This window comes from Salvelinus namaycush, chromosome 35 (assembly GCF_016432855.1).
Source record: "Salvelinus namaycush isolate Seneca chromosome 35, SaNama_1.0, whole genome shotgun sequence".
NCBI classification, from domain to species: domain Eukaryota; kingdom Metazoa; phylum Chordata; class Actinopteri; order Salmoniformes; family Salmonidae; genus Salvelinus; species Salvelinus namaycush.
Genome location: NC_052341.1, coordinates 23,452,350 through 23,480,120, shown reverse-complemented (window position 1 = coordinate 23,480,120; position 27,771 = coordinate 23,452,350). Strand labels below are relative to the sequence as shown.

Genomic DNA, 27,771 nt, shown 5'->3' with positions numbered 1-27,771 from the left:
ATCACGGCCGGTTGTGATACAGCCTGGACTTCAGTTTATTCAAGACAACTGTGAACTCGGAAAAACGAACTCCGACTGAGAAAAATGTTTTGGATGATCATCCAACTAGGAATTCCAAATCGGGCCTCCTTCCAGAGCTCCGACTTTCCGACCTGCAGATCACTGACATCGTGATTTTACCTCGTTTTTTCCGAATTCCCAGTTGTCTTGAACGCTGTATTTCGGCAAGGCGGATTCCCAGCAACTGTATTTACGTCAGATGCCCTAATTTATTATATTGCACTGGTGAGCTACATTTACTTTTAAGTGGAATTTTAGCTAGAATTATATATGTGAAAAGTTTTACCTTTAATCCGTTTGGCTAGTATCATAAAACTGTAACGTTACTCATATTTCGACTTGATAGCTGTCTTTTTACTGTAATCATGGTTACAAAGTAACGTTAGCTAGCTACATTAGCTATGTATTAACGTTAGCGCCCTGGCTAGTATCTACTGTGATGTCATTCATTTGATATAGCTAGGCTAGCTACAAACTACTGGCTTTGCTATAGCCTATGTAACATCGTTTGACCCACTCACCGTATGGCATCAAATGACAACATCTCATAGTGTATAACGTTAATTCCTTTGTAATGGTCGAGTTCCTCATAATGTCCAACTGTCACCATGGTCATTCTCCTAAATATACAGTATATATACAGTGTATATATATATATATATATATATATTAGGTTATATATATACACACAGTACAAGTAAAAAGTTTGGACACACCTAATCATTCCAGGGTTTTTCTTTATTTTTACTATTTTCTACATTGTCGAATAATAGTGAAGACATCAAAACTATGAAATAACACATATGGAATCATGTAGTAACCAAAAAAGTGTTATTTAAAGTAGCCACCCTTTGCCTTGATGACAGCTTTGCACACTCTTGGCATTCTCTCAACCAGCTTCATGACATAGTCACCTGGAACGCATTTAAATTAACAGGTGCGCCTTGTTAAAAGTTAATTTGTGGAATTTCTTTCCTTAATGCGTTTGAGACAATCAGTTGTATTGTGACATGGTAGGAGTGGTATACAGAAGATAGCCCTATTTGGTAAAAGACCAAGTCCATATTATGGCAAGAACAGCTCGAATAAGCGAAGAGAAATGACAGTCAATCCGGAAAATTTGATGGTTTTTGCGATCAAGTGCTATGATGAAACTGACTCTCATGAGGATTGCCACAGGAAAGGAAGACCCAGAGTTACCTCTGCTGCAGAGGATAAGTTCATTCAAGTTATCTGCACCTCAGATTACAGCCCAAATAAATGCTTCACAGAGTTCAAGTAACAGACACATCTCAATATCAACTGTTCAGGGGAGTCTGCAAGAATCAGGCCTTCATGGTCGAATTGCTGCAAAGAAACCACTACTAAAGGACACCAATAAGAAGAAGAGACTTGCTTGGTCCAAGAAACACGAGCAATGGACATTAGACCGGTGGAAATCTGTCCTTTGGTCTGAGTCCAAATTTGAGATTTTTGGTTCCAACCGCCGTGTCTTTGTGAGACGCCGTGTGGGTGAACGGATGATCTCTGCATGTGTGGTTCCCATCGTGAAGCATGGAGGAGGTTTGCACTTCGTGGGACTATCATTTGTTTTTCAACAGGACAATGACCTAAAACACACCTCCAGGCTGTGTAAGGGCTATTTGGCCAAGGAGAGGGATGGAGTGCTGCATCAGATGACCTGGCCTCCACAATCACCTGACCTCAACCCAATTGAGATGGTCTGGGATGAGTTGGACCGCAAGTGAAGGAAAAGCAGCCAACAAGTGCTCAGCATATGTGGGAACTTCTTGAAGACTGTTGGAAAAGCATTCCTCATGAAGCTGGTAGAGAGAATGCTATGAGTGCAAAGCTGTCATCAAGGCAAAGGTTGGCTACTTTGAAGAATCAAACATTTTAAATATATTTTGATTTGATGAACACTTGTTTGCTTACTACATGATTCCATGTGTGTTATTTCATAGTTTTGATGTCTTCACTATTATTCTACAATATAGAAAATAGTCAAAATAAAGAAAAACCCTTGAATGAGTAGGTCTGTCAAAATCTTTGACTCATACTGTATATGGCACATCTTTTTGTCATTTAACTATTTTTGTGACTATCGCTAACAGAATATACACACCTTGAATTACATACCTATAGTAGAGAAGAGGAGAACATCTTTCTCACGATGTCAACTTTACTTCTCAACTCCTAATATTAGGCAAGTTACACTCATTGGAGCTATTTAAAATCACTGGAGTATCTGACAAAGGCTTTTAAAAAGCACATGCAAGTACCAGTTATGGCAAGTGCCACTGGTAAGCTTTCTTGACTTAATTTTTGCCAACAAGACTAACCTTTGTTTAACCAGCTAAACAGGCACTATAAGATATATATTTTTTTAAAGTTACCTTTCTATCTAATAGGCTGTGTTCACAGGAGGTTGGTGGCACCTTAATTGGGGAGGATGGGCTCGTGTTAATGGCTGAAGCGGAATTGGTGGAATGGTATCAAATACATGGTTAGCCAGCCATTAGTATGATCTGTCCTCCCTCAGCAGCCTCCACTGGCTGTGTTAGAGTTTACACTTCCTCCTCCAATTGTAATGTGGGGAGGTCAAAATAATGCAAAATCTATTCATTTTAAAATGTTGATTACTTCTCCTTGGCATTCACCTGATGATAAGATGTGAATTAAATATTTTTTGCTAACATATGATGGGGGTCGCCAGTTTGCCTGGGTGGTAGTCCCTGGGCAAGAAAGGTTGAAGACCCCTGTCCTAAATGGCTCTTTGTCTCGTGATGCTGTCGACAATAAATAAATGAACATGTTACAGTAGGCCAGTACACAATAATGTGACAGTATCATAGCTAGCTACAGCATGATGCAATCTTAGAATCAAGATTGAAATCCATATGCATGTTATGTAGCTACTGTATCAGCAACCTACATCATGTCCAACTTCTCCCATTCATTTCTCTCCACAGATCTGAAGAGGTGTGTTCTGTTCACAGATCTACTGGAGGGATGGAGACGCACAATTTGTCCTGCGCCATTTGCTTGGACCGCTTCAAAGTCCCAGTCACCATCCCATGCGGTCACACCTTCTGTCGAGACTGCATCACAACTCACTGGGACACCAAGTCCAGGTCTGACATCGGGCCGCATTGCCCTATCTGCAACGAGAAATTCCCCACTAGACCCATCCTAAAACGCAACGTGTCCCTGTCCGTTCTGGCTGAGGCCACAGCGAACAGTGCTGGTGCATTCGGGAGAGACACTGTACCGGTTATGAGGGGCGACATGGCCAGAGCCACGCCCCTGATTCTGTGTGACCGACACAAGAAGTCCCTGGTGTACTACTGCCGGAAGGACAACATGTGTGTGTGCTGCGAGTGTGCCATCTCCGAGTGTAAGAACCACGAGAAAGTGCTGGTGGAGGCTGAGAAGGAGAACCGAGAGGTGAGTGTCAGACAGACCGTAAGTGGCTCCTATGTTTTTGTGACTGTCAAAGAGATGAACAAAAACAAAATCTGCCACAGCCCCATTGGCTGCCTGTGACCCAACACTAACTCCTGGAAAACACTGATACTATATATATATACACACTATATTCTCTCTGACAGGTCAACATTTGTGTGCTGCAAATGTCATGAAATTGAATTCATACTCTGCTGCATATCCTACACACTCATTGTGGTATTGTCTATCTGTTTGAACAGTTACTACTGAGGAAGAAGAGTGTGGAGGTGGGAATATGTATGGAGGAGACTGAGAGGAGCATCACTGAGCTGACAGAGAACATCACCAAAGCCAAGGTAACGTTGTTTTTTACAGTGACCGTCACTACACCTTTATATTGAAAGTACCATAGTCAATGGATAGGCCTACATTGGTTCATTGCGAAAAGGTTTCCTCTAATTGCAAGGTAGATTTGTCGGATATTAGTCGCATTGTTTCAAATTAGGGCTGTGACGGTCATGGACATTTGGATGAAGGTTATTTGTCAGCAATATGACCGCAGCCACTTTATAATCATTCAGTATATATTTTTTAAGATGCATATTTTGTCCTCCACTCCTGAATGCAGGTGCTACTGCTGAAAGGGGTGCGTTGTCTAGGCAGCCTAAGACTCGTTTTCTACAACACCTTGCTTGTTTCAGCAAAGTTTAATCACGTTAAAAATGGGGATGTAACGATTCACATAGGCATCTGTCCATGATTCAAATGTTTAAGATACAAGTGCATCGGTCTGCGGACCCCAAACCGATCAAAATGTAGCATGCATCGTTCATAAAAATCAATTCCAAATGTTATGAAATTATGGTTCACAAAAATGTTTTGCTCATATTACATTCTTTCTACCTTCTGAAAATACCTCTCATCTTTTGTGACAACTGTCAAAGACTCCAGCCACCCAAGCCACAGACTGATCACTCAGCTACTGTTCGGCAAACGGTACCAGAGCATTGGCTCTCGGACGAACAGGCTCCGAGACAGCTTCCGCCCACAAGCCATAAGACTTCTGAATAGCCAGACTGCTGAATAGTCAATTAAGGGTACCCAAACTATCTGCACTGACCCTACACACACTCACTAGACTATATAAACACAAACCATATACACACACACACTCACTCACACACAACATTGACACCCCACACGCATACACTGTTAGGTTCTAAATGACAGGGTAAAAATGGACGGACAACTATTAAAAACTCAAACCAAGTTTATTCACCCAAAGGGTCAGACAGACAGCTGAACAGACAAAGATGTGTTTCCACCAGCACACGTGTATATACCTCAATTTGGGTGAAGTCTCCTCCTTCCCTCTAAACATTACATCTTTATTGCTAGGCAGGAAGTTAAGTGATGCAGATAATAAACTGTTCCTTCTCCCTTAATGTGACCTGACCTAGGCCCCCATTCCTCACTAAACCACAGCTCTCCACCCTTATCAGTGACTGCAACCATGTGATTGCCTTAACTTTACTCAGTACATTCCAAGCTTAATTGACTCCACCATATACATTCCTCCTACAGACTAACTTCTGGTGTAGAAACCAAACTGTGGCGCTCCTCATTTCAATAAGATACCTGATGATTAACAATATTTCAAGTTTAGAAATCATAACCCATCAAATATATACGCACACACTTTTATACTCATCATTTGCTGCTGCTGCTCTGTTCTTTGTTTTACTCTTATTATTATCTGCCCCCAGCTGTGCTCTGGACACCATATGTGAACTGATTGCCCCCCATCTATCTTCAGAGCTCGTGCTGCTAGGCGACCTAAACTGGAACATGCTTAACACCCCAGCCATCCTACAATCTAAGCTTGATGCCCTCAATCTCACACAAATTATCAATGAACCTACCAGGTACCACCCCAAAGCCGTAAACACGGGCACCCTCATAGATATCATCCTAACCAACTTGCCCTCTAAATACACCTCTGCTGTTTTCAACCAAGATCTCAGCGACCACTGCCTCATTGCCTGCATCCGTAATGGGTCAGCGGTCAAACGACCTCCACTCATCACTGTCAAACGCTCCCTGAAACACTTCAGCGAGCAGGCCTTTCTAATCGACCTGGCCGGGGTATCCTGGAAGGATATTGATCTCATCCCGTCAGTAGAGGATGCCTGGTTATTTTTTTAAATGCCTTCCTCACCATCTTAAATAAGCATGCCCCATTCAAGAAATTTAGAACCAGGAACAGATATAGCCCTTGGTTCTCTCCAGACCTGACTGCCCTTAACCAACACAAAAACATCCTGTGGCGTTCTGCATTAGCATCGAACAGCCCCCGTGATATGCAACTTTTCAGGGAAGCTAGAAACCATTACACACAGGCAGTTAGAAAAGCCAAGGCTAGCTTTTTCAAGCAGAAATTTGCTCCCTGCAACACAAACTCAAAAAAGTTCTGGGACACTGTAAAGTCCATGGAGAATAAGAACATCTCCTCCCAGCTGCCCACTGCACTGAAGATGGAAACACTGTCACCACCGACAAATCCACTATAATTGAGAATTTCAATAAGCATTTTTCTACGGCTGGCCATGCTTTCCACCTGGCTACCCCTACCCCGTCAACAGCACTGCACCCCCCACAGCTACTCGCCCAAACCTTCTCCATTTCTCATTCTCCCAAATCCAGTCAGCTGATGTTCTGAAAGAGCTGCAAAATCTGGACCCCTAGAAATCAGCCGGGCTAGATAATCTGGACCCTTTCTTTCTAAAATTATCTGCTGAAATTGTTGCCAACCCTATTACTAGCCTGTTCAACCTCTCTTTCGTGTCGTCTGAGATTCCCAAAGATTGGAAAGCATCTGCGGTCATCCCCCTCTTCAAACCTACCAACCAGTAAGAATTCTGGCTCTCACAGACCTGTTAGTTTTTCTTTAAGAAGCCCTCCTGTTCCCCACTCATTACCTGTATTAACTGCACCTGTTTGAACTCGTTACCTGTATAAAAGACACCTGTCCACACACTCAATCAAATAGACTCCAACCTCTCCACAATGGCCAAGACCAGAGAGCTGTGTAATGACATCAGGGATAAAATTGTAGACCTGCACAAGGCTGGGATGGGCTACAGGACAATAGGCAAGCAGCTTGGTGAGAAGGCAACAACTGTTGGCGCAATTATTAGAAAATGGAAGAAGTTCAAGATGACGGTCAATCACCCTCGGTCTGGGGCTCCATGCAAGATCTCACCTTGTGGGGCATCAATGATCATGACGAAGGTGAGGGATCAGCCCAGAACTACACGGCAGGACCTGGTCAATGACCTGAAGAGAGCTGGGACCACAGTCTCAAAGAAAACCATTAGTAACACACTACGCCGTCATGGATTAAAATCCTGCAGCGCACGCAAGGTCCCCCTGCTCAAGCCAGCGCATGTCCATGCCCGTCTGAAGTTTGCCAATGACCATCTGGATGATCCAGAGGAGGAATGGGAGAAGGTCGTGTGGTCTGATGAGACAAAAATAGAGCTTTTTGGTCTAAACTCCACTCGCTGTGTTTGGAGGAAGAAGAAGGATGAGTACAACCCCAAGAACACCATCCCAACCGTGAAGCATGGAGGTGGAAACATCATTCTTTGGGGATGCTTTTCTGCAAAGGGGACAGGACGACTGCACCGTATTGAGGGGAGGATGGATGGGGCCATGTATCGCGAGATCTTGGCTAACAACCTCCTTCCCTCAGTAAGAGCATTGAAGATGGGTCGTGGCTGGGTCTTCCAGCATGACAACGACCCGAAACACACAGCCAGGGCAACTAAGGAGTGAGAAGCATCTCAAGGTCCTGGAGTGGCCTAGCCAGTCTCCAGACCTGAACCCAATAGAAAATCTTTGGAGGGAGCTGAAAGTCCCTATTGCCCAGCGACAGCCCCGAAACCTGAAGGATCTGGAGAAGGTCTGTATGGAGGAGTGGGCCAAAATCCCTGCTGCAGTGTGTGCAAACCTGGTCAAGAACTACAGGAAATGTATGATCTCTGTAATTGCAAACAAAGGTTTCTGTACCAAATATTAAGTTCTGCTTTTCGGATGTGTCAAATACTTATGTCATGCAATAAAATGCAAATGAATTACTTAAAAATCATACAATGTGATTTTCTGGATTTTAGATTCTGTCTCTCACAGTTGAAGTGTACCTATAATAAAAATTACAGACCTCTACATGCTTTGTAAGTAGGAAAACCTGCAAAATCGGTAGTGTATCCAATACTTGTTCTCCCCACTGTACATAATTTACACACACACACTTTTTATTTTATTTAAGCCTCATTTTACCAGGTCAGTTGACTGAGAAAACATTCTCATTTACAGCAACAACCTGGGGAGTAGTTACAGGGGAGAGGTGGGAGATGAATGAGCCAATTAGAAGCTGGGGATGATTAGGTGGCCATGATGGTGGTGAGGGCCAGATTGGAAATTTAGCCAGGACACCGGGGTTAACACCTCTACTCTTATGTCCTTTGGTGACCACAGAGTCAGGACACCCGTTTAATATCCCATCCGAAATACAGCACACCCTAAACAGGGAAATGTCCCGAATCACTGCCTTGGGGTATTGAGATATTTATTTTAGGTCAGAGGAAAGAGTGCCTCCTACTGTCCCTCAAACACCACTTTCAGCAGCATCTGGTCTCCCATCCAGGGACCGACTATGCTTAGCTTCAGTGGCAAGCCAGCATGGGGATGCAGGGTGGTATGCTGCACTAGCGCACATGCACACAGTCTTGTGACACACAATTCAGTCCCATTCAAAATCCTATTTTCCCTAACCCGTACTCTTAACCTAACCCCAAAACCTAACCTTAACCCTAAACATAACCCTAACCCTTAACATAATTCTAACCTTAACACTAACTTGTTCTCAACTAGCCTACCTGGTTAAATAAAGGTGAAATAAAATAAATAAAGGGGGGGATTCCTGGTCCCCACAAGAATAGTTAAACACGTCCACGTCCACCTCCACACACACAAACACACACAATGAGGCCCTTGTCTACATTCCTAGAGTCAGATGAACTTGTGGATACCATTTTTATGTCTCTGCGTGCAGTTGCTAACTAGCACCAGTGCAATTGCTAACTCGCGTCAGCGCAATGACGAAGTCTATGAGTTCAACTGACTCTGGTGAAGTAAAAAATAAAATGTAAACGTAATGAGTTTTTTTATTTTCATGACGGTCTTCATCCATAATCTGCGGCTACACAAGCCAGCCCTAATTTCAATATTGGTTTATTGGAAAGTTGACACCTCTCTCACTGCAGTGTTAACTACAATCCTAAATACCACTACTATCCTTGGTCTCTATATGGTAAATGTTTCCCTCTTACTGTTCTCACCCCCAACTTCTCCCCCTCTGTAGGTGACCCTGCAGCAGACCTCCCACTGGGTGAATGCCAAGTTCTCCATGCTGTTGAAGGTGCTAGCAGAGAAACAGGAGTCTACAGAGAACTTCATTGAGCAGGAGAAGGAGGCTTCCCTCTCCCAGGTGGAGGCTAGGTTGGAGGAGCTACAGGAGAGGGCCAAGCAACTCGGGGAGCGCCAGAGCCAGATCGCAACTCTTCGCAACCTGCCCGACATCCAGCTAATACAGGTTAGCATTGACATATTTTCCCAAATAGATTGGATTTTTACCGGCATACAGAATGACCTATCCCCAAAAACAATATGCTGATCATTTATCTCAGAGCTGGTTTTACATGTAAGCATTCACTGCTATAAAACTTGTCGGTTAGGAGACTCAAGCCTAGTGTGCACAGAGCAGAGTAATAGAAATGTTTGAAATGATTGATAACCTTGATATTTAGCACTGACGCCGTTCCCTCCTGATTCAGGCAGCATCCTCTATTTACAGACCATTGATATGTTCTACTCCCCAGTAAACAAATCACATCAGAATATAACAAGATTGAACCCAAGTGCAGACTCAGACGAGGAGACAGGGATAAGGTTACCAAGGTATTTATTGAAAAGCAGGGGGAGATGGGGTGCAGGCCAGGGGGAGCTTGGGCGGGTAGCAGGAAACTAGGAACTGAGGCTAGGGTAAGGGGAGTAGGGGCAGGGTAGGCAGGTCCGGAGCGGCAGGGCACCCAGCAGCACTCCTCAGGCCCGTATCCTTCCCAGTCCACCAGGTACTGCCAGCCGCGACCCCGACGGACGCACGTACAGAAGCTGCCGGACGGTATAGGCAGGATGGTCATCAATGAGCCGAGGGGGTGGAGGAGCTGCTACAGGAGGAGACAGGTTTAATCAGGGATACATGGAAGGTAGGGTGGATCCTGAGAGGGGCTGGGAGTTTCAGGCGCACAGCAGAGCGGTTAATGACACAGTCAATCTCAAAGGGCCAATGAATCGGGAGGAAAGTTTCTTCGATGCCACTTTCAATGGCAGGTGAAGAGAGCCATACCTTTTGGCTTGAGGTGTAGACTGGAGCTGAGGCACGGCGACGATTGGCTTGGGACTGGGTCCTGGAGGAGGCACGGGGAAGAGAAGCCTGTGCCTTCCTCCAGGTACGAGGACAACGGTGCATATGGTCATGGACAGAGGGGACCTCAAGCTCTTGGGCGGGGACCAAGAGGGGTTGGAAACCCAGAGCACACTCGAAAGGTGACATACCTGACGAGGAGTTGGTGAGGGTGTTTTGGGCATAGTCAACCCAGGGTAGCTGAGCACTCCAGGAGGAAGGGTTAGCAGAAGTCACGCAGCGTAGGGTAGTCTCCATCTCCTGGTTGGCCCGTTCAGTCTGGCCGTTGGTCTGAGGGTGATATCCCGAAGAAAGACTGACATTGATAGCAAGAGCTGAACAGAAGGATCTCCATACCTGGGACGTAAACTGGTGTCCCGTCGGAAACGATGTCAGTGGGGATGCCATGCAGATGAAACACATGGGATACCAGCAGGTCTGCAGTTTCCCTGGAGGACGGGAGCTTGGAGAGGGGAATGAAGTGAGCCGCTTTGGAAAATCTGTCAATAATGGTGAGGATGACTGAGTTACCGTTAGAAGGGGGAAGGCCAGTGACGAAGTCTATGTGTGACCAAGGGCGACTGGGTATGGGAAGGGGGCGAAGCAGACTGGAAGTGGGTCTAGTGGAGGTTTTGTTCCGGGCACAGACCGAGCAGGCTGAGACAAACTCCCGGGCATCTCTCTCCATGGTGGGCCACCAAAAGCGCTGACGCAGGAAGGCAAGGGTCCGGTTCATGCCAGGGTGACAGGTGAGGCAGGTAGAATGGGCCCACTGAAGAACAGAGCGAACAGAATCAGAAACAAACAGAGCATTTCTAGGACCGTTACCCGGGTCAGGCTAGTTCTGCTGAGCCTGGCGGATACGGGACTCGATCTTCCAGGAGACGGCGGCAACGATGCAGGTGGATGGCACAATGGAATCTGGCTCAGAACCAGTGTTGTCGGCGGTGAACTGGCGGGAGAGGGCGTCAGGCTTGGTATTCCTAGAACCGGGGTGATAAGTGAGTGGGAAGTTGAATCTACCGAGGGAACAAGGCCCACTTGGCTTCCCGGGAGTTCAGACGTTTGGCAGTCTGGATGTAGGACAGGTTTTTATGGTCAGTCCACACGATGAAGGGGAGTACAGAGCCCTCCAGCCAGTGACGCCATTCCTCCAGAGCCAGCTTAACTGCCAGAAGTCAAAATTCTTCTCTGCAGGTGAGAGCTTACGGGAGAAGAATGCACATGGGTGGAGCTTCTGATCAGAGTGGAGTTGAGAGTGGTGCTGCCAGACGGCTGTAGTTGCGGATGAAACATCTGTAAAAATTGGCGAAACGCTGTAGCTGCTTCAGGTTAAAGGGTGCAGGACACTCTGTGACTGCCATGACCTTGGCGGGGTCCATATGTAACTTCACCTGTGCAATAATATAACCGGAAAGACAGAGAAAACATGGAACTCACATTTCTCAGCTTTGACAAAAAGCTTATTCTTCCACAGCCGTTGGAGAACTTGGCGAACGTGTTGCTGGTGAGCCTCAGGGTCCTTAGAAAAAAATCTGAATGTCATCCAAATAGACAAAAACGAAGCGTCCAATCACATCCCTCAGCACTTTATTGACTAGGTTCTGGAAAACAGCAGGGGCGTTAGTAAGACCAAAAGGCATGACCAAATACTCAAAGTGGCCAAGTGGTGTGTTAAACGCAGTTTTCCACTCGTCCCCCTCTCTGATGCAGACAAGGTGGTAGGCATTCCGGAGGTCGAGTTTGGTGAACAACGTGGCAACATGGAGGGGGGCAATTGCAGAACTGATGAGTGGCAAGGGATACTTATTCAGCCCCCAGAAGTCTATACCTCACTGACCCATCCTTTTTATTTACAAAGAAAAAACCAGCACCCACCGGAGAGGAAGAAGGCCTGCAGCCAGGGAAACATGGATGTACCTTTCCATAGCCTCGTGCTCCGGGCAAGAGAGGTTATACAACCGAGCTCATCGAGTCCATCAGGCTCATCCCTGGACACCAACTCGTCCTTGATGGTCTCAGTGAGAGCGTTCTGGAATGCTCCCTGAACGGCCTCATTCTAGCCGTTCTCAGCGGCAAGGGTGCGAACCTCGATCGCCATTTCAGCGACACTATGGGAGCCTTGATAGAGGGACAGGAGTCATTTAGCGGCATCCTTACTGCTGACAGGGTGGTCGAAGACTCTCATCATCTCCTCCGTGAAGCTGGAGTAGGAGGAGCAGATGGACTGTATCTCCCACACCGCCGTGGCCCAGGAAAGCGCTGCTCCACGGAGGCAGCCAATCAGTAAGGAAATCATGGCCCGTTCGCTAACATAGGAGTAGGGCTGTTGCTCGAATACTAGTGAACATTGTACCAAAAATGCTCTGCAAGCTCCGAGGTTGCCATCGTAACGCTCGGGGGCCGGAACAAATGGCTCACGGGGCAGAGGAGAAGGACTAGGGGCTGGTTGCGAGCTCTGGGCGAAGGTTCGTCCTGCAGGTCAGAAAGGCTCCGTGAAAACTCCTTGACGTGTTCCAGAAGGGTTTTCTGTGCCTGGTCATGTTGCTCGAGCATGGCGCCTTGGCCGGCGAAGGTTTGGTGGAGAGGATCTAAGTCTGCTGGGTTCATATATTTTGGCCAGATTGTACTGTTACGCGGGGTGGAGCAGGTGAACCTAAGTGCAGACTCAGACGAGGAGACAGGGATAAGGTAACCAAGGTATTTATTGAAAAGTGGGGGGGGGGGGGGCAGGCCAGGGGGAGCTCGGGCGGGTAGCAGGGAACCAGGAACTGAGGCTGGGGCAAGGAGAGTAGGGGCAGGGTAAGCAGGTCCGGAGCAGAATCCAAGGAAGCAGTAGAGTGGGGGTCCAAGGCAGGGAAGCAGGATTGACGAGACGAGGGACTGGCGACAGGGACCAGAGTCAGAGCAGACGGAACTGTAGCGGAGAGAAAAGCAGCATTATGGTAGGGAAAACAGGCACCACAGAATAACGAGATCTATGCAGGAACAAACGGCTTGAAATGCAGACTGACTGAGCAGAAGCTATGATCTGGCAGCGTGGAAGTGGCAGGCCTGAGTATTTGTAGAGGTCTTGATTATGGAACAGGTTGCAGCTGGTGGGGATCTGCTCTGACTCCAGCACACCTGTCTCCACTCACATAATCAGATACACCCACACAGAGAGAGAGAGGGAGAGAGCACTGGGGTGCTTGCGGCAGGTTAGGGAGACACAGGATGAGAAGTAGAGGGCGTGGCAGAGGCAGATGTAACACTACCATAGTTTGGAGAAGCCTGGGACTGTACTTCATTAGTCTCCAAATACTCTAGAGCATCAACTAGATTCAGCCGCGGGGAGATTTTTTGGGGTCGGGGGGCCCAGAACATATTTACTAATAATTTGTAGACTGCAAAATGACAGCAAGAAGCCCAAACATATAAAATATTTGACTAAAACATAATCATTTCAAGCATTGCTTACATTTGTATACGATCACATTTGTCTCTATTATGTGTGGGAATAGTTGGAACTGGAGCACTTGGAGCTGATTTCCTGGTGTTTTTACAGTCTTCGAGTGCATTCGGAAAGTATTCAGACCCCTTGACTTTTTCCACATGTTGTTATGTTACAGCCTTATTCTAAAATGGATTAAAACAAAAAATATCCTCATCAATCTACACACAATTCCCCATAATGACAAAGCAAAAACTGTTGTTGTTTTTTTTTAAATTTGAGCAAATTTAAATTAAATAAAAACTGAAATATCACATTTACATAACTATTCAGACCCTTGAAGCACCTTTGGCAGCGATGACAGACTTGAGTCGTCTTGGGTATGACGCTAAAACCTTGGCACACCTGTATTTGGGGAGTGTCTCCCATTCTTCTCTGTAGATCCTCTCAAGATCTGTCAGGTTGGATGTGGAGCGTCGCTGCACAGCTATTTTCAGGTCTCTCCAGAGATGTTCAATCGGGTTCAAGTCCAGGCTCTGGCTGGGCCACTACCATAAAGCCCTAATTGGTGGGGTGTTGCAGAGATGGTTGTCCTTCTGGAAAGTTCTCCCATCTCCACAGAGAAACTCTAGAGCTCTGTCAGTGACCATCGGGTTCTTGGTCACCTCCCTGACCAAAACCCTTGTCCCCCGATTGCTCAGTTTGGCTGGGCGGCCAGCTCTAGGAAGAGCCTTGGTGGTTCCAAACTTCTTCCATTTAATAATGATGGAGGTCACTGTGTTCTTGGGGGCCTTCAATCCTGCAGAGTTTTTTTGGTACACCTCCCCAGATCTGTGCCTTGACACAATCATGTCTCGGAGCTCTACGGACAAGTTGTAGAAACATCTCAACGTTACTCAATGGAAACAGGATGCACCTGAGCTCAGCTTCGAGTCTCAAAGCAAAGGGTCTGAATAATTATGTAATTAAGGTATGTTTTTTTATTTTCAATACATTTGCAAACATTTCTATAAACCTGTTTTCACTTTGTCATTATGGGGTATTGTGTGTAGATTGCTGAGGATTTTTATTTATTTAATCAATTTTAGAATAAGGCTGTAACGTAACACAATGAGGATAAAGTCAAAGGGTCTGAATTCTTTCCGAAGGCACTGTATACCAAACATTAGGAGACCCTACTAATATTGAGTTGTACACCCCCCTTTTGCCCTCAGAATAGCCTCAATTCGTCACGGCATGGTCTTTACAAGGTGTCGAAAGCGTTCCACAGGGATGCTGGTCCATGTTGACTCCAATGCTTCCCACAGTTGTGAATCATTCTGTTACACACAGGAAACTGTTGTGTGAAAAACCCAGCAGTGTTGCAGTTCTTGAGTCAAACCTACTACCATACCCATTCAAAGGCACTTACATCTTTTGTCTGGTCCATTCACCTTCTGAATGGCACACATACACAATACATGTCTCAATTGTCTTAAAAATCCTTTAATCTGTCTCTCCTTCATTTACACTGATTGAAGTGGATTTAACAAGTGACATCAATAAGGGATCATAGTTTTCACCTGGATTTACCTGGTCAGTCTGTTATGGAAAAAGCAGGTGTTCTTAATGTTTTGTATGCTTAGTGTGAGGATGTATTGTGGCAGACCAGGGGGTTTGGTCAAGACGTTTACACAGATCCGACACGGACAGTATGATTAGCTCGGTTTCAAGGGTGTTTATTTAAATAATAAATCAAAAATGAAAAGGATAGGTCTCCCCCATGAGACCCTCTCCGGGATACCGTCTTCTGGGCTCAATGTCTTGCTGTATTTTGTCGGGCACAAAAACTGAACTCCCTCCTCATACCTCTGCAACCGTCCCCAACTATACAGGAGTCCTTTCTTCCCCCGCTCTCTCTTGTGCGCTGCCCTTCTGGCAGCTTTATGGGCCTTGCACAGCTGGTGAGCAATCAGCCCTTGATTACTCACCAGCTCCCAATCAGCCCCAATTAGTCCTGGCCGGAGAGCCTGTCGAGACCTGGCACGTCCAGCAGATGGAGCCATCGCCTCGTGATGTATACTACGTCTGTCACCAGGCCTCGACCAGGCCTCGACGAGTCTCCCCCTAGTGGCTGACCTGCTGTATGCCACAGTGTATATGCACTACCGTTCAAAAGTTTGGGGTCACTTAGAAATGTCCTTGTTTTTGAAGGAAAAGCACATTTTTTTTGTCCATTAAAATTACATCAAATTGATCAGAAATACAGTGTAGACATTGTTAATGTTGTAAATGACTATTGTAGCTGGAAACGGCTTATTTTGAATGAAATATCTACATAGGCGTACAGAGGCCCATTATCAGCAACTATCACTCCTGTGTTCCAATGGCACGTTGTGTTAGCTAATCCAAGTGTATCATTTTATAAGGCTAATTGATCATTAGAAAACCCTTTTGCAATTATGTTAGCACATCTGAAAACTGTTGTCCTGATTAAAGAAGCAATAAAACTTCTTTAGACTAGTTGAGTATCTGGAGCATCAGCATTTGTGGGTTCGATTACAGGCTCAAAATGGCCAGAAACAAATAACTTTCTTCTGAAACTCAATCTATTCTTGTTCTGAGAAATGAAGGCTATTCTATGCGAGAAATTGCCAAGAAACTGAAGATCTCGTACAACGCTGTGTTCTACACCCTTCACAAAACAGCGCGAACTGGCCCTAACCAGAATAGAAAGAGGCGTGGGAGGCCCCGGTGCACAACTGAGCAAGAGGACAAGTACATTAGAGTGTCTAGTTTGAGAAACAGACGCCTCACAAGTCCTCAACTGGCAGCTTCATTAAATAGTACCCACAAAACACCAGTCTCAACGTCAACAGTGTTCCTCTGTCCAGTGTCTGTGTTCTTTTGCCCATCTTAATGTTTTCTTTCTATTGGCCAGTCTGAGATATGGCTTTTTCTTTGCAACTCTGCCTAGAAAGCCAGCATCCCTGAGTCGCCTCTTCACTGTTGACGTTGAGACTGGAAATTGCAAAAGGTGTTTTGTAATGATCAATTAGCCTTTTAAAATTATGAACTTGGATTAGCTAACACAACGTGCCATTGGAACACAGGAGTGATGGTTGCTGATAATGGGCCTATGTAGATATTCCATAAAAAAAATCTGCCGTTTCCAGCTACAATAGTCATTTACAACATTAACAATGTCTACACTGTATTTCTGATCAATTTGATGTTATTTTAATGGTCAAAAAAAATATTTTCTTTCAAAAACAAGGACATTTCTAAGTCACCTCAAACTTTTGAACGGTAGTGTATATACTCGTACTTGATTGATAAATTAAGGTAATTAATTAGTAAGCAACTCCCCTCACCTGGTTTTCTAGGTTTTAATTGAAAGGAAAAACCCAGAAGACACTAGGCCCTCTATGGAATGAGTTTGACATCCCTGCTCTAGCCTATCCACTGGGCAAAAACTGGTTGAATCAACGTTGTTTCCACGTCATTTCAACCCCAGAAATCAATGTGATGACGTTGAATCAACGTGGGAAACCGATTGGATTTGCAAGTCATCAGTGTGGCTAATATTCTGCTTATTGTCATGACTGTCCACGAGAATCCAAATAGGTCAGATCAGGTTTGCAATGAATAACTTCAATCAGACCCCCTCTCACCCGTAGAGGGGGAAGGAAAGAACTAGTGGGGATTAACAACTCATGTCCTGTTGTAAATCAAGGGAGAAAATCCAGGCCTGCACTCTCAAGATTCACCAAAGGAATGTGCTTCGTCTCAACAGACTTTTTCCCGCTGAAACTCACACATTCAAAAGTGAATAATGGAACAATATTTCTAACAGAGAACGTGGGCTATAGGACACAAATGTCATTTTGTTTGTTATTTTGTGATGTCATTAAAAAATTAAAAAGGAAATACTGTAACTTGGAAAGTATACCAACTACATATGTGAAGTTTCCATACTATGCGTTGTGCATTTAATATGAAAGATGATGAAAGTGTTTTTGCTAAGACAGGAATGTGATTTGAGAAGTTAAGAGATAATTGTTTTCCATAACTTTGCACAGTGAGTAATCACCGCCCCAGAGTGAGGTCAGGGAGCGTGCCAGCCTGCCGGAACCGCCCCTTTTGAGGAAAAGGTATAAAGGACTTTTGAGGAAAAGGTATAAAGGATGGGTTAAGAAGTTAACACATTGAACCAGAAAAGGCGTGAAGCGGCAGCTGCGCGTTTTAAAATGGTTTTTACTTTGAATCTCAACACGAGGTAGAGATGATAAACTCACCTCTCGGACAATCACTGTAATGGCTGATTAGCTGTTCTTAGTAAAGTATCTTCTAAAGTGAATTTAAGTAAGACCATCCTGTTACTCTGCTCAAACCATCTTATTACGCTACTCTCATCACCCCATAGGCTTAGCCAGCCATATTGATGGTTACCCAATCTTCAAAGAAGCATCTTCAAGGGCGAATGGAAGGAAAATCAACTCTGTAATTCTGTTCAGGAATACACACCAAGTCACCGGATACCGGACAACTACGAAGAAGGACAACAGGAGAAGAATTGTTGGAACCATTTTGGACAATCAGAGCCTTACAAGCGTGCCGCAAAAGGGCCCAACCCCCTTTCCAAGGCTGCTCCATTCACCGAGAGACCCCCGGCGAACCCAAGCATGTCATGCAATACATTCATGATTTCTTTCTCAATGCGGGCGCTGGTTCGTGTGCAAAGTATATGGTTATTGTAGGTGAGAGTAGTTTCTGAATGTGACAATGTTAAGTGTGTCTGTCTCTATCTCGCTCCATCTCTTCTTTAACAAGCATCCATGTTGTTGTCAATGCACTAGGGACCTGTTTTCAGCGTATTAAGTCTTCAGTCAATAACCGGTGCAGAGTGTATGTTTATCCTGTGTTCCCATTTAGTTAGCTAGTAAATAAATAATTTAACCAATTTGTGTAGTACTGAATCATAAGTAAGGCTCGAGTTTTTGCAGATGCAAGGAGGTTACGACTGTTCAAAATGATATGATACGAGGTTATGATTAATAAGTTGTCTGTTTATAGATGTGATAGGTAAAGACCTTTTAGAGTTTAATTCAGGAGATGGTAACTCTTTAAATAACCACTGTCGTGGTGCCCCAGATCCTAATGAGCTAATTGTTACATGGTTAATTCAAATCGGGTAACAATTACACATAGTTGGTTAATGAGTTGACTAACAGTCTTCAGATTAATGTTAAAGTCAAGTCACGACATTATCATAGTAGCCTATCAAGTCCTAAGTGAAAATACCAGTCATCGGAAGGCAAGTCCGAGTCACCAATGGCCAAGTCCAAGTTTAGTCACAAGAAATAAAATCAGGATTCGAGTCGTACTCGAGTCCGAGTCCTGTACTTGAGTACTACAACACTGCATAAATCACATACATAAAATATATGAACATGTTAGCACTAAGTAGCTTTGGGATAAAATTCCCATATTGTATTATTATTGACAATCATACTATATCATTTTCCTCCTTTGCTCTGTAGGAGTCTCGGCTGGTGGAGGTCCCTCGTATGAAGGACATTCCAGTGGATGTGACCCCTAACCTGCAGGAGAGGCTCAGCGGGGTGACAGACGTCCTCTCACGGATCTCCAAGCTAGTATCTGAGGACCTGGAGAAGGCTGTGTCTACAGCTGTGGGGCAGGACAAGCAAGGTAACCTAACCTCACTGTATGAAGGAGGAGGCTGTGTGTAAGGTCAGGACAAGCAAGGTAACCTAACCTCACTGTATGAAGGAGGAGGCTGTGTGTAAGGTCAGGACAAGGTAACCTAACCTCACTGTATGAAGGAGGAGGCTGTGTGTAAGGTCAGGACAAGGTAACCTAACCTCACTGTATGAAGGAGGAGGCTGTGTGTAAGGTCAGGACAAGGTAACCTAACCTCACTGTATGAAGGAGGGGGCTGTGTGTAAGGTCAGGACAAGCAAGGTAACCTAACCTCATTGTATGAAGGAGGAGGCTGTGTGTAAGGTCAGGACAAGGTAACCTAACCTCATTGTATGAAGGAGGAGGCTGTGTGTAAGGTCAGGACAAGGTAACCTAACCTCATTGTATGAAGGAGGAGGCTGTGTGTAAGGTCAGGACAAGGTAACCTAACCTCACTGTATGAAGGAGGAGGCTGTGTGTAAGGTCAGGACAAGGTAACCTAACCTCATTGTATGAAGGAGGAGGCTGTGTGTCAGGACAAGGTAACCTAACCTCATTGTATGAAGGAGGAGGCTGTGTGTAAGGTCAGGACAAGGTAACCTAACCTCATTGTATGAAGGAGGAGGCTGTGTGTAAGGTCAGGACAAGGTAACCTAACCTCACTGTATGAAGGAGGAGGCTGTGTGTAAGGTCAGGACAAGGTAACCTAACCTCACTGTATGAAGGAGGAGGCTGTGTGTAAGGTCAGGACAAGGTAACCTAACCTCACTGTATGAAGGAGGAGGCTGTGTGTAAGGTCATGACAAGGTAACCTAACCTCACTGTATGAAGGAGGAGGCTGTGTGTAAGGTCAGGACAAGGTAACCTAACCTCACTGTATGAAGGAGGAGGCTGTGTGTAAGGTCAGGACATGGTAACCTAACCTCACTGTATGAAGGAGGAGGCTGTGTGTAAGGTCAGGACAAGGTAACCTAACCTCACTGTATGAAGGAGGAGGCTGTGTGTAAGGTCAGGACAAGGTAACCTAACCTCACTGTATGAAGGAGGAGGCTGTGTGTAAGGTCAGGACAAGGTAACCTAACCTCATTGTATGAAGGAGGAGGCTGTGTGTAAGGTCAGGACAAGGTAACCTAACCTCATTGTATGAAGGAGGAGGCTGTGTGTAAGGTCAGGACAAGGTAACCTAACCTCACTGTATGAAGGAGGAGGCTGTGTGTAAGGTCAGGACAAGGTAACCTAACCTCACTGTATGAAGGAGGAGGCTGTGTGTAAGGTCAGGACAAGGTAACCTAACCTCACTGTATGAAGGAGGAGGCTGTGTGTAAGGTCAGGACAAGGTAACCTAACCTCACTGTATGAAGGAGGAGGCGGTGTGTAAGGTCAGGACAAGGTAACCTAACCTCACTGTATGAAGGAGGAGGCGGTGTGTAAGGTCAGGACAAGGTAACCTAACCTCACTGTATGAAGGAGGAGGTTGTGTGTAAGGTCAGGACAAGGTAACCTAACCTCACTGTATGAAGGAGGAGGCTGTGTGTAAGGTCAGGACAAGGTAACCTAACCTCACTGTATGAAGGAGGAGGCTGTGTGTAAGGTCAGGACAAGGTAACCTAACCTCATTGTATGAAGGAGGAGGCTGTGTGTAAGGTCAGGACAAGGTAACCTAACCTCATTGTATGAAGGAGGAGGCTGTGTGTAAGGTCAGGACAAGGTAACCTAACCTCACTGTATGAAGGAGGAGGCTGTGTGTAAGGTCAGGACAAGGTAACCTAACCTCACTGTATGGAGGAGGCTGTGTGTAAGGTCAGGACAAGGTAACCTAACCTCATTGTATGAAGGAGGAGGCTGTGTGTAAGGTCAGGACAAGCAAGGTAACCTAACCTCATTGTATGAAGGAGGAGGCTGTGTGTAAGGTCAGGACAAGGTAACCTAACCTCACTGTATGAAGGAGGAGGCTGTGTGTAAGGTCATGACAAGCAAGGTAACCTAACCTCATTGTATGAAGGAGGAGGCTGTGTGTAAGGTCAGGACAAGGTAACCTAACCTCACTGTATGAAGGAGGAGGCTGTGTGTAAGGTCAGGACAAGGTAACCTAACCTCATTGTATGAAGGAGGAGGCTGTGTGTCAGGACAAGGTAACCTAACCTCATTGTATGAAGGAGGAGGCTGTGTGTAAGGTCAGGACAAGCAAGGTAACCTAACCTCATTGTATGAAGGAGGGGGCTGTGTGTAAGGTCAGGACAAGCAAGGTAACCTAACCTCATTGTATGAAGGAGGAGGCTGTGTGTAAGGTCAGGACAAGGTAACCTAACCTCATTGTATGAAGGAGGAGGCTGTGTGTAAGGTCAGGACAAGGTAACCTAACCTCATTGTATGAAGGAGGAGGCTGTGTGTCAGGACAAGGTAACCTAACCTCACTGTATGAAGGAGGAGGCTGTGTGTAAGGTCAGGACAAGGTAACCTAACCTCATTGTATGAAGGAGGAGGCTGTGTGTCAGGACAAGGTAACCTAACCTCATTGTATGAAGGAGGAGGCTGTGTGTAAGGTCAGGACAAGCAAGGTAACCTAACCTCATTGTATGAAGGAGGAGGCTGTGTGTAAGGTCAGGACAAGGTAACCTAACCTCACTGTATGAAGGAGGAGGCTGTGTGTAAGGTCAGGACAAGGTAACCTAACCTCACTGTATGAAGGAGGAGGCTGTGTGTAAGGTCAGGACAAGGTAACCTAACCTCACTGTATGAAGGAGGAGGCTGTGTGTAAGGTCATGACAAGGTAACCTAACCTCACTGTATGAAGGAGGAGGCTGTGTGTAAGGTCAGGACAAGGTAACCTAACCTCATTGTATGAAGGAGGAGGCTGTGTGTAAGGTCAGGACAAGGTAACCTAACCTCACTGTATGAAGGAGGAGGCTGTGTGTAAGGTCAGGACAAGCAAGGTAACCTAACCTCACTGTATGAAGGAGGAGGCTGTGTGTAAGGTCAGGACAAGGTAACCTAACCTCATTGTATGAAGGAGGAGGCTGTGTGTAAGGTCAGGACAAGGTAACCTAACCTCATTGTATGAAGGAGGAGGCTGTGTGTAAGGTCAGGACAAGGTAACCTAACCTCACTGTATGAAGGAGGAGGATGTGTGTAAGGTCAGGACAAGGTAACCTAACCTCACTGTATGAAGGAGGAGGCTGTGTGTAAGGTCAGGACAAGGTAACCTAACCTCACTGTATGAAGGAGGAGGCTGTGTGTAAGGTCAGGACAAGGTAACCTAACCTCACTGTATGAAGGAGGAGGCTGTGTGTAAGGTCAGGACAAGGTAACCTAACCTCACTGTATGAAGGAGGAGGCTGTGTGTAAGGTCAGGACATGCAAGGTAACCTAACCTCACTGTATGAAGGAGGAGGCTGTGTGTAAGGTCAGGACAAGGTAACCTAACCCCACTGTATGAAGGAGGAGGCTGTTTATAAGGTCAGGACAAGGTAACCTAACCTCACTGTATGAAGGAGGAGGCTGTGTGTCAGGACAAGGTAACCTAACCTCACTGTATGAAGGAGGAGGCTGTGTGTAAGGTCAGGACAAGGTAACCTAACCTCATTGTATGAAGGAGGAGGCTGTGTGTAAGGTCAGGACAAGGTAACCTAACCTCACTGTATGAAGGAGGAGGCTGTGTGTAAGGTCAGGACAAGGTAACCTAACCTCATTGTATGAAGGAGGAGGCGGTGTGTAAGGTCAGGACAAGGTAACCTAACCTCACTGTATGAAGGAGGAGGCTGTGTGTAAGGTCAGGACAAGGTAACCTAACCTCACTGTATGAAGGAGGAGGCTGTGTGTAAGGTCAGGACAAGGTAACCTAACCTCATTGTATGAAGGAGGAGGCTGTGTGTAAGGTCAGGACAAGGTAACCTAACCTCATTGTATGAAGGAGGAGGCTGTGTGTAAGGTCAGGACAAGGTAACCTAACCTCACTGTATGAAGGAGGAGGCTATGTGTAAGGTCAGGACATGGTAACCTAACCTCACTGTATGAAGGAGGAGGCTGTGTGTAAGGTCAGGACAAGGTAACCTAACCTCACCGTATGAAGGAGGAGGCTATGTGTAAGGTCAGGACATGGTAACCTCACTGTATGAAGGAGGAGGCTGTGTGTAAGGTCAGGACAAGCAAGGTAACCTAACCTCACTGTATGAAGGAGGAGGCTGTGTGTAAGGTCAGGACAAGGTAACCTAACCCCACTGTATGAAGGAGGAGGCTGTGTGTAAGGTCAGGACAAGGTAACCTAACCCCACTGTATGAAGGAGGAGGCTGTGTGTAAGGTCAGGACAAGGTAACCTAACCCCACTGTATGAAGGAGGAGGCTGTGTGTAAGGTCAGGACAAGGTAACCTAACCTCACTGTATGAAGGAGGAGGCTATGTGTAAGGTCAGGACATGGTAACCTAACCTCACTGTATGAAGGAGGAGGCTGTGTGTAAGGTCAGGACAAGCAAGGTAACCTAACCTCACTGTATGAAGGAGGAGGCTGTGTGTAAGGTCAGGACAAGGTAACCTAACCCCACTGTGTGAAGGAGGAGGCTGTGTGTAAGGTCAGGACAAGGTAACCTAACCTCACTGTATGAAGGAGGAGGCTGTGTGTAAGGTCAGGACAAGGTAACCTAACCTCACTGTATGAAGGAGGAGGCTGTGTGTAAGGTCAGGACAAGGTAACCTAACCTCACTGTATGAAGGAGGAGGCTGTGTGTAAGGTCAGGACAAGGTAACCTAACCTCATTGTATGAAGGAGGAGGCTGTGTGTAAGGTCAGGACATGGTAACCTAACCTCACTGTATGAAGGAGGAGGCTGTGTGTAAGGTCAGGACAAGCAAGGTAACCTAACCTCACTGTATGAAGGAGGAGGCTGTGTGTAAGGTCAGGACAAGGTAACCTAACCTCATTGTATGAAGGAGGAGGCTGTGTGTAAGGTCAGGACAAGGTAACCTAACCTCACTGTATGAAGGAGGAGGCTGTGTGTAAGGTCAGGACAAGGTAACCTAACCTCACTGTATGAAGGAGGAGGCGGTGTGTAAGGTCAGGACAAGGTAACCTAACCTCACTGTATGAACGAGGAGGCTGTGTGTAAGGTCAGGACAAGGTAACCTAACCTCACTGTATGAAGGAGGAGGCTGTGTGTAAGGTCAGGACAAGGTAACCTAACCTCACTGTATGAAGGAGGAGGCTGTGTGTAAGGTCAGGACAAGGTAACCTAACCTCACTGTATGAAGGAGGAGGCTGTGTGTAAGGTCAGGACAAGGTAACCTAACCTCACTGTATGAAGGAGGAGGCTGTGTGTAAGGTCAGGACAAGGTAACCTAACCTCACTGTATGAAGGAGGAGGCTGTGTGTAAGGTCAGGACAAGGTAACCTAACCTCACTATATGAAGGAGGAGGCTGTGTGTAAGGTCAGGACATGGTAACCTAACCTCACTGTATGAAGGAGGAGGCTGTGTGTAAGGTCAGGACATGGTAACCTAACCTCACTGTATGAAGGAGGAGGCTGTGTGTAAGGTCAGGACATGGTAACCTTATTGTATGAGGAGCATATTGTCTTACTTTGCCGAGGTAAATGCTCTATATTTAGCTGCTCTGTATTTAGCTGGAGCTGTGTGTGTTGTTTTTATGGATAGTCATCTCTAAACTTTTAAAATGTCTGTCTGTGTTTCTCCCCCGATCTCCCTCCTTTTCCCCATCCCCCACCCCCTCTCTTCCCTAGGTTCTCCCCAGGATAAGCGCCCTGTCCTGGCTGTGGTCCCCAGTCCTGCTGCTCCATGTCACCCCACTGGGAAGGAGGGCCTCAGTGAATGTATGTGGTCGTTCCTTACTTTAACATAAAACTTTCAGATATTAACACAGTAACTGTAAATAATAGCATATATATTTTTTCTGGAATCTATAATTAGTAACCTGAATGATGTTCAGAACTTTACCAACATAAGTGTGATCTATCACCTACCCTTTGTTTTAGAGCTAATTTAGACTAATAAACTGTACACCTAAATGTCTTCTCACATGCTACCTCCTCCTCCTCAGACCGCTGCACCCTGACCTTTGACCCTCGCACGGCCAACGGTCACCTGCTCCTCTGCCAGGAGAACCTACGGGCGGAACACCTGACCTCTGGGCCGCGCCCTGTCCCAGCCCACGAGGCTCGCTTTGACCACACCTGGCAAGTGCTCTGCTTCCAGGGCTTCAAACACGGAAAGCACTACTGGGAGCTGGAGTTGTCCAAGCCATGGGCCTACCTGGGGGTAAGAAGATGTGAAGGCCATGGCAGCCAAATGATATGTAAATATTTGTATATACTGTATAGAATTGTGCCCGTGTCTTTAGAAATTTTGACTGCACCTCTTCCTACCTTTGACCCCTGCATCTCTCCCCCAGGTGACTTACGAGGGCATCCCCAGGAAGGAAAAGGGGAAAAGGTGCATGGTGGGAATGAACGATCTGTCCTGGAGCCTCCAGCTGGATGAGCGCCAGCTGAGTGCCTGGCACAACGGCCGCCAGGAGACGGTGGCTGGCCACTCCCACCACTCCCGCATCGGAATTCTGCTGGACTACGAGGCTGGAACACTGACGTACTATGGAGACGGGCATACGCGGCTGCATGCCTTCCACTGTGCCTTCACTCAGGAGCTGTTCCCCGCCTGTTGGATAGGGGAGGGCGTGAGCATCACCCTCTGCTCGCCATGACGACAACACGAAAGGGAATGACCGTGACCTAACAATCTCTTATAGGACTAGTCTTGGGAAACTATAACCCTGTTTATACCTGGTGCTAACATGGGTCCTTTGTCCTGATCTTGCCTACATTCTGATTGTGCCTACATTTCCAGAAATGTGTCTACATACAGTATGCTATTAAAATGTGCCTGTTGTTGGTCCATTGTGTCTCCATTTTGACCAGATTTCCTTGTCCCTTTATGCAAATTATTTCACAGCTTTCAAAATAATATTTATTTATTGTAAGACACATATTGATGTAATCAGTCAATAATCAGTCAATGGTGCCACCTGTCAATGATTTTAGAGAGTGGAATAATTATGATTTAAATGGTTTCTCTGTCCAGATCTGTCTACACTTGTAAAATATCCAGACACTGTTTCTGACTACCTCCAGTCACAATCAAATTACAATGTGTCTTTTTATTGTCAACACCTGTCTAAAAATGTGGGCACGATCAGGATGTTGACAGGATCAGGACAAAGGACACAAGTTAAAACCAGGTAAAAACGGGGTTCAGTTATTTTTCGGGAACCATAGACATTGCATCATTGTATCTTTCCCATTATGGCGTCTGTGAGAGCACGGAAAAGTCTAAACGGGATCTTAGGGACGTCCCAACTCTGGCATCATTCCGTTGAATTTTAAACATTTTGAGTTAGGGTTGGGAGGTAGATCGTTTTTGGCTGTTTGTGCATACTTTTTTTTTCTAGAGACAAGCTGAAGTTCGAAGCCGAAGTCTACGCCCCTTTGTCGGTGATTGGTCAACAGTAGTGATTTTTCAATGAAGTGTATGTTGTCATTCAACGAGAGATTAATTGTTTTCCTGTACACCACCGTTCAAAAGTTTGGGGTCACTTAGAAATGTCCTTGTTTTTGAAGGAAAAGCACATTTTTTGTCCATTTAAAATAACATCAAATTGATCAGAAATACAGTGTAGACATTGTTAATGTTGTAAATTACTATTGTAGCTGGAAACGGCTTATTTTGAATGGAATATCTACATAGGCGTAGAGGCCCATTATCAGCAACCATCACTCCTGTGTTCCAATGGCACATTGTGTTAGCTAATCCAAGTTTATCATTTTATAAGGCTAATTGATCATTAGAAAACCCTTTTGCAATTATCTTAGCACATCTGAAAACTGTTGTCCTGATTAAAGAAGCAATAAAACTTCTTCAGACTAGTTGAGTATCTGGAGCATCAGCATTTGTGGGTTCGATTACAGGCTCAAAATGGCCAGAAACAAATAACTTTCTTCTGAAACTATTCAGTCTATTGTTGTTCTGAGAAATGAAGGCTATTCCATGCGAGAAATTGCCAAGAAACTGAAAATCTCGTACAACGCTGTGTACTACTCCCTTCACAGAACAGCGCAAACTGGCATTAACCAGAATAGAAAGAGGAGTGGGAGGCCCCGGTGCACAACTGAGCAAGAGGACAAGTACATTAGAGTGTCTAGTTTGAGAAACAGACACCTCACAAGTCCTCAATTGGCAGCTTCATTAAATAGTACCCACAAAACACCAGTCTCAATATCAACAGTGTTCCTCTGTCCAGTGTCTGTGTTTTTTTGCCCATCTTAATATTTTCTTTCTATTGGCCAGTCTGAGATATGGCTTTTTCTTTGCAACTCTGCCTAGAAAGCCAGCATCCCGCAGTCGCCTCTTCACTGTTGCGTATTAGGGACCTATCCCATGTGAGACCTTTCATTCTCCGACTGTAGTCTGCAACCCTCATTTTCCCATAGTGAGATAATGTAGCAGTCAGCATTTTATAAACAAAATCCTTAACCTGGTGAGACCCCCGGTTACAAAAATGCAACAGACCCTAAACTCATGTCAAACACTACACAGTTCATCTCCTTAGATCCAGATGTATAT

The 27,771-nt window shown here is 45.6% G+C and overlaps 1 protein-coding gene across 2 annotated transcripts; it reads left to right on the top strand.

Annotated features, from left to right (window-relative positions):
* Positions 1–3: 3 nt before the first annotated feature.
* Positions 4–26,711, top strand: trim65 (tripartite motif containing 65). 2 transcript variants are annotated; one of them, XM_038974911.1, is made up of 8 exons: positions 4–285; positions 3,033–3,507; positions 3,768–3,863; positions 8,933–9,163; positions 18,989–19,157; positions 24,879–24,968; positions 25,196–25,413; positions 25,547–26,711. In XM_038974911.1, the coding sequence occupies exons 2-8, from the start codon at positions 3,073–3,075 to the stop codon at positions 25,853–25,855; spliced, it is 1,548 nt and encodes a 515-aa protein (XP_038830839.1). In that variant the 5' UTR covers positions 4–285; positions 3,033–3,072; the 3' UTR covers positions 25,856–26,711. The 2 variants fall into 2 exon arrangements, with proteins under 2 accessions (XP_038830839.1, XP_038830840.1); XM_038974912.1 differs by having other exon boundaries at positions 25,196–25,450; positions 25,547–25,735.
* Positions 26,712–27,771: the final 1,060 nt, after the last annotated feature.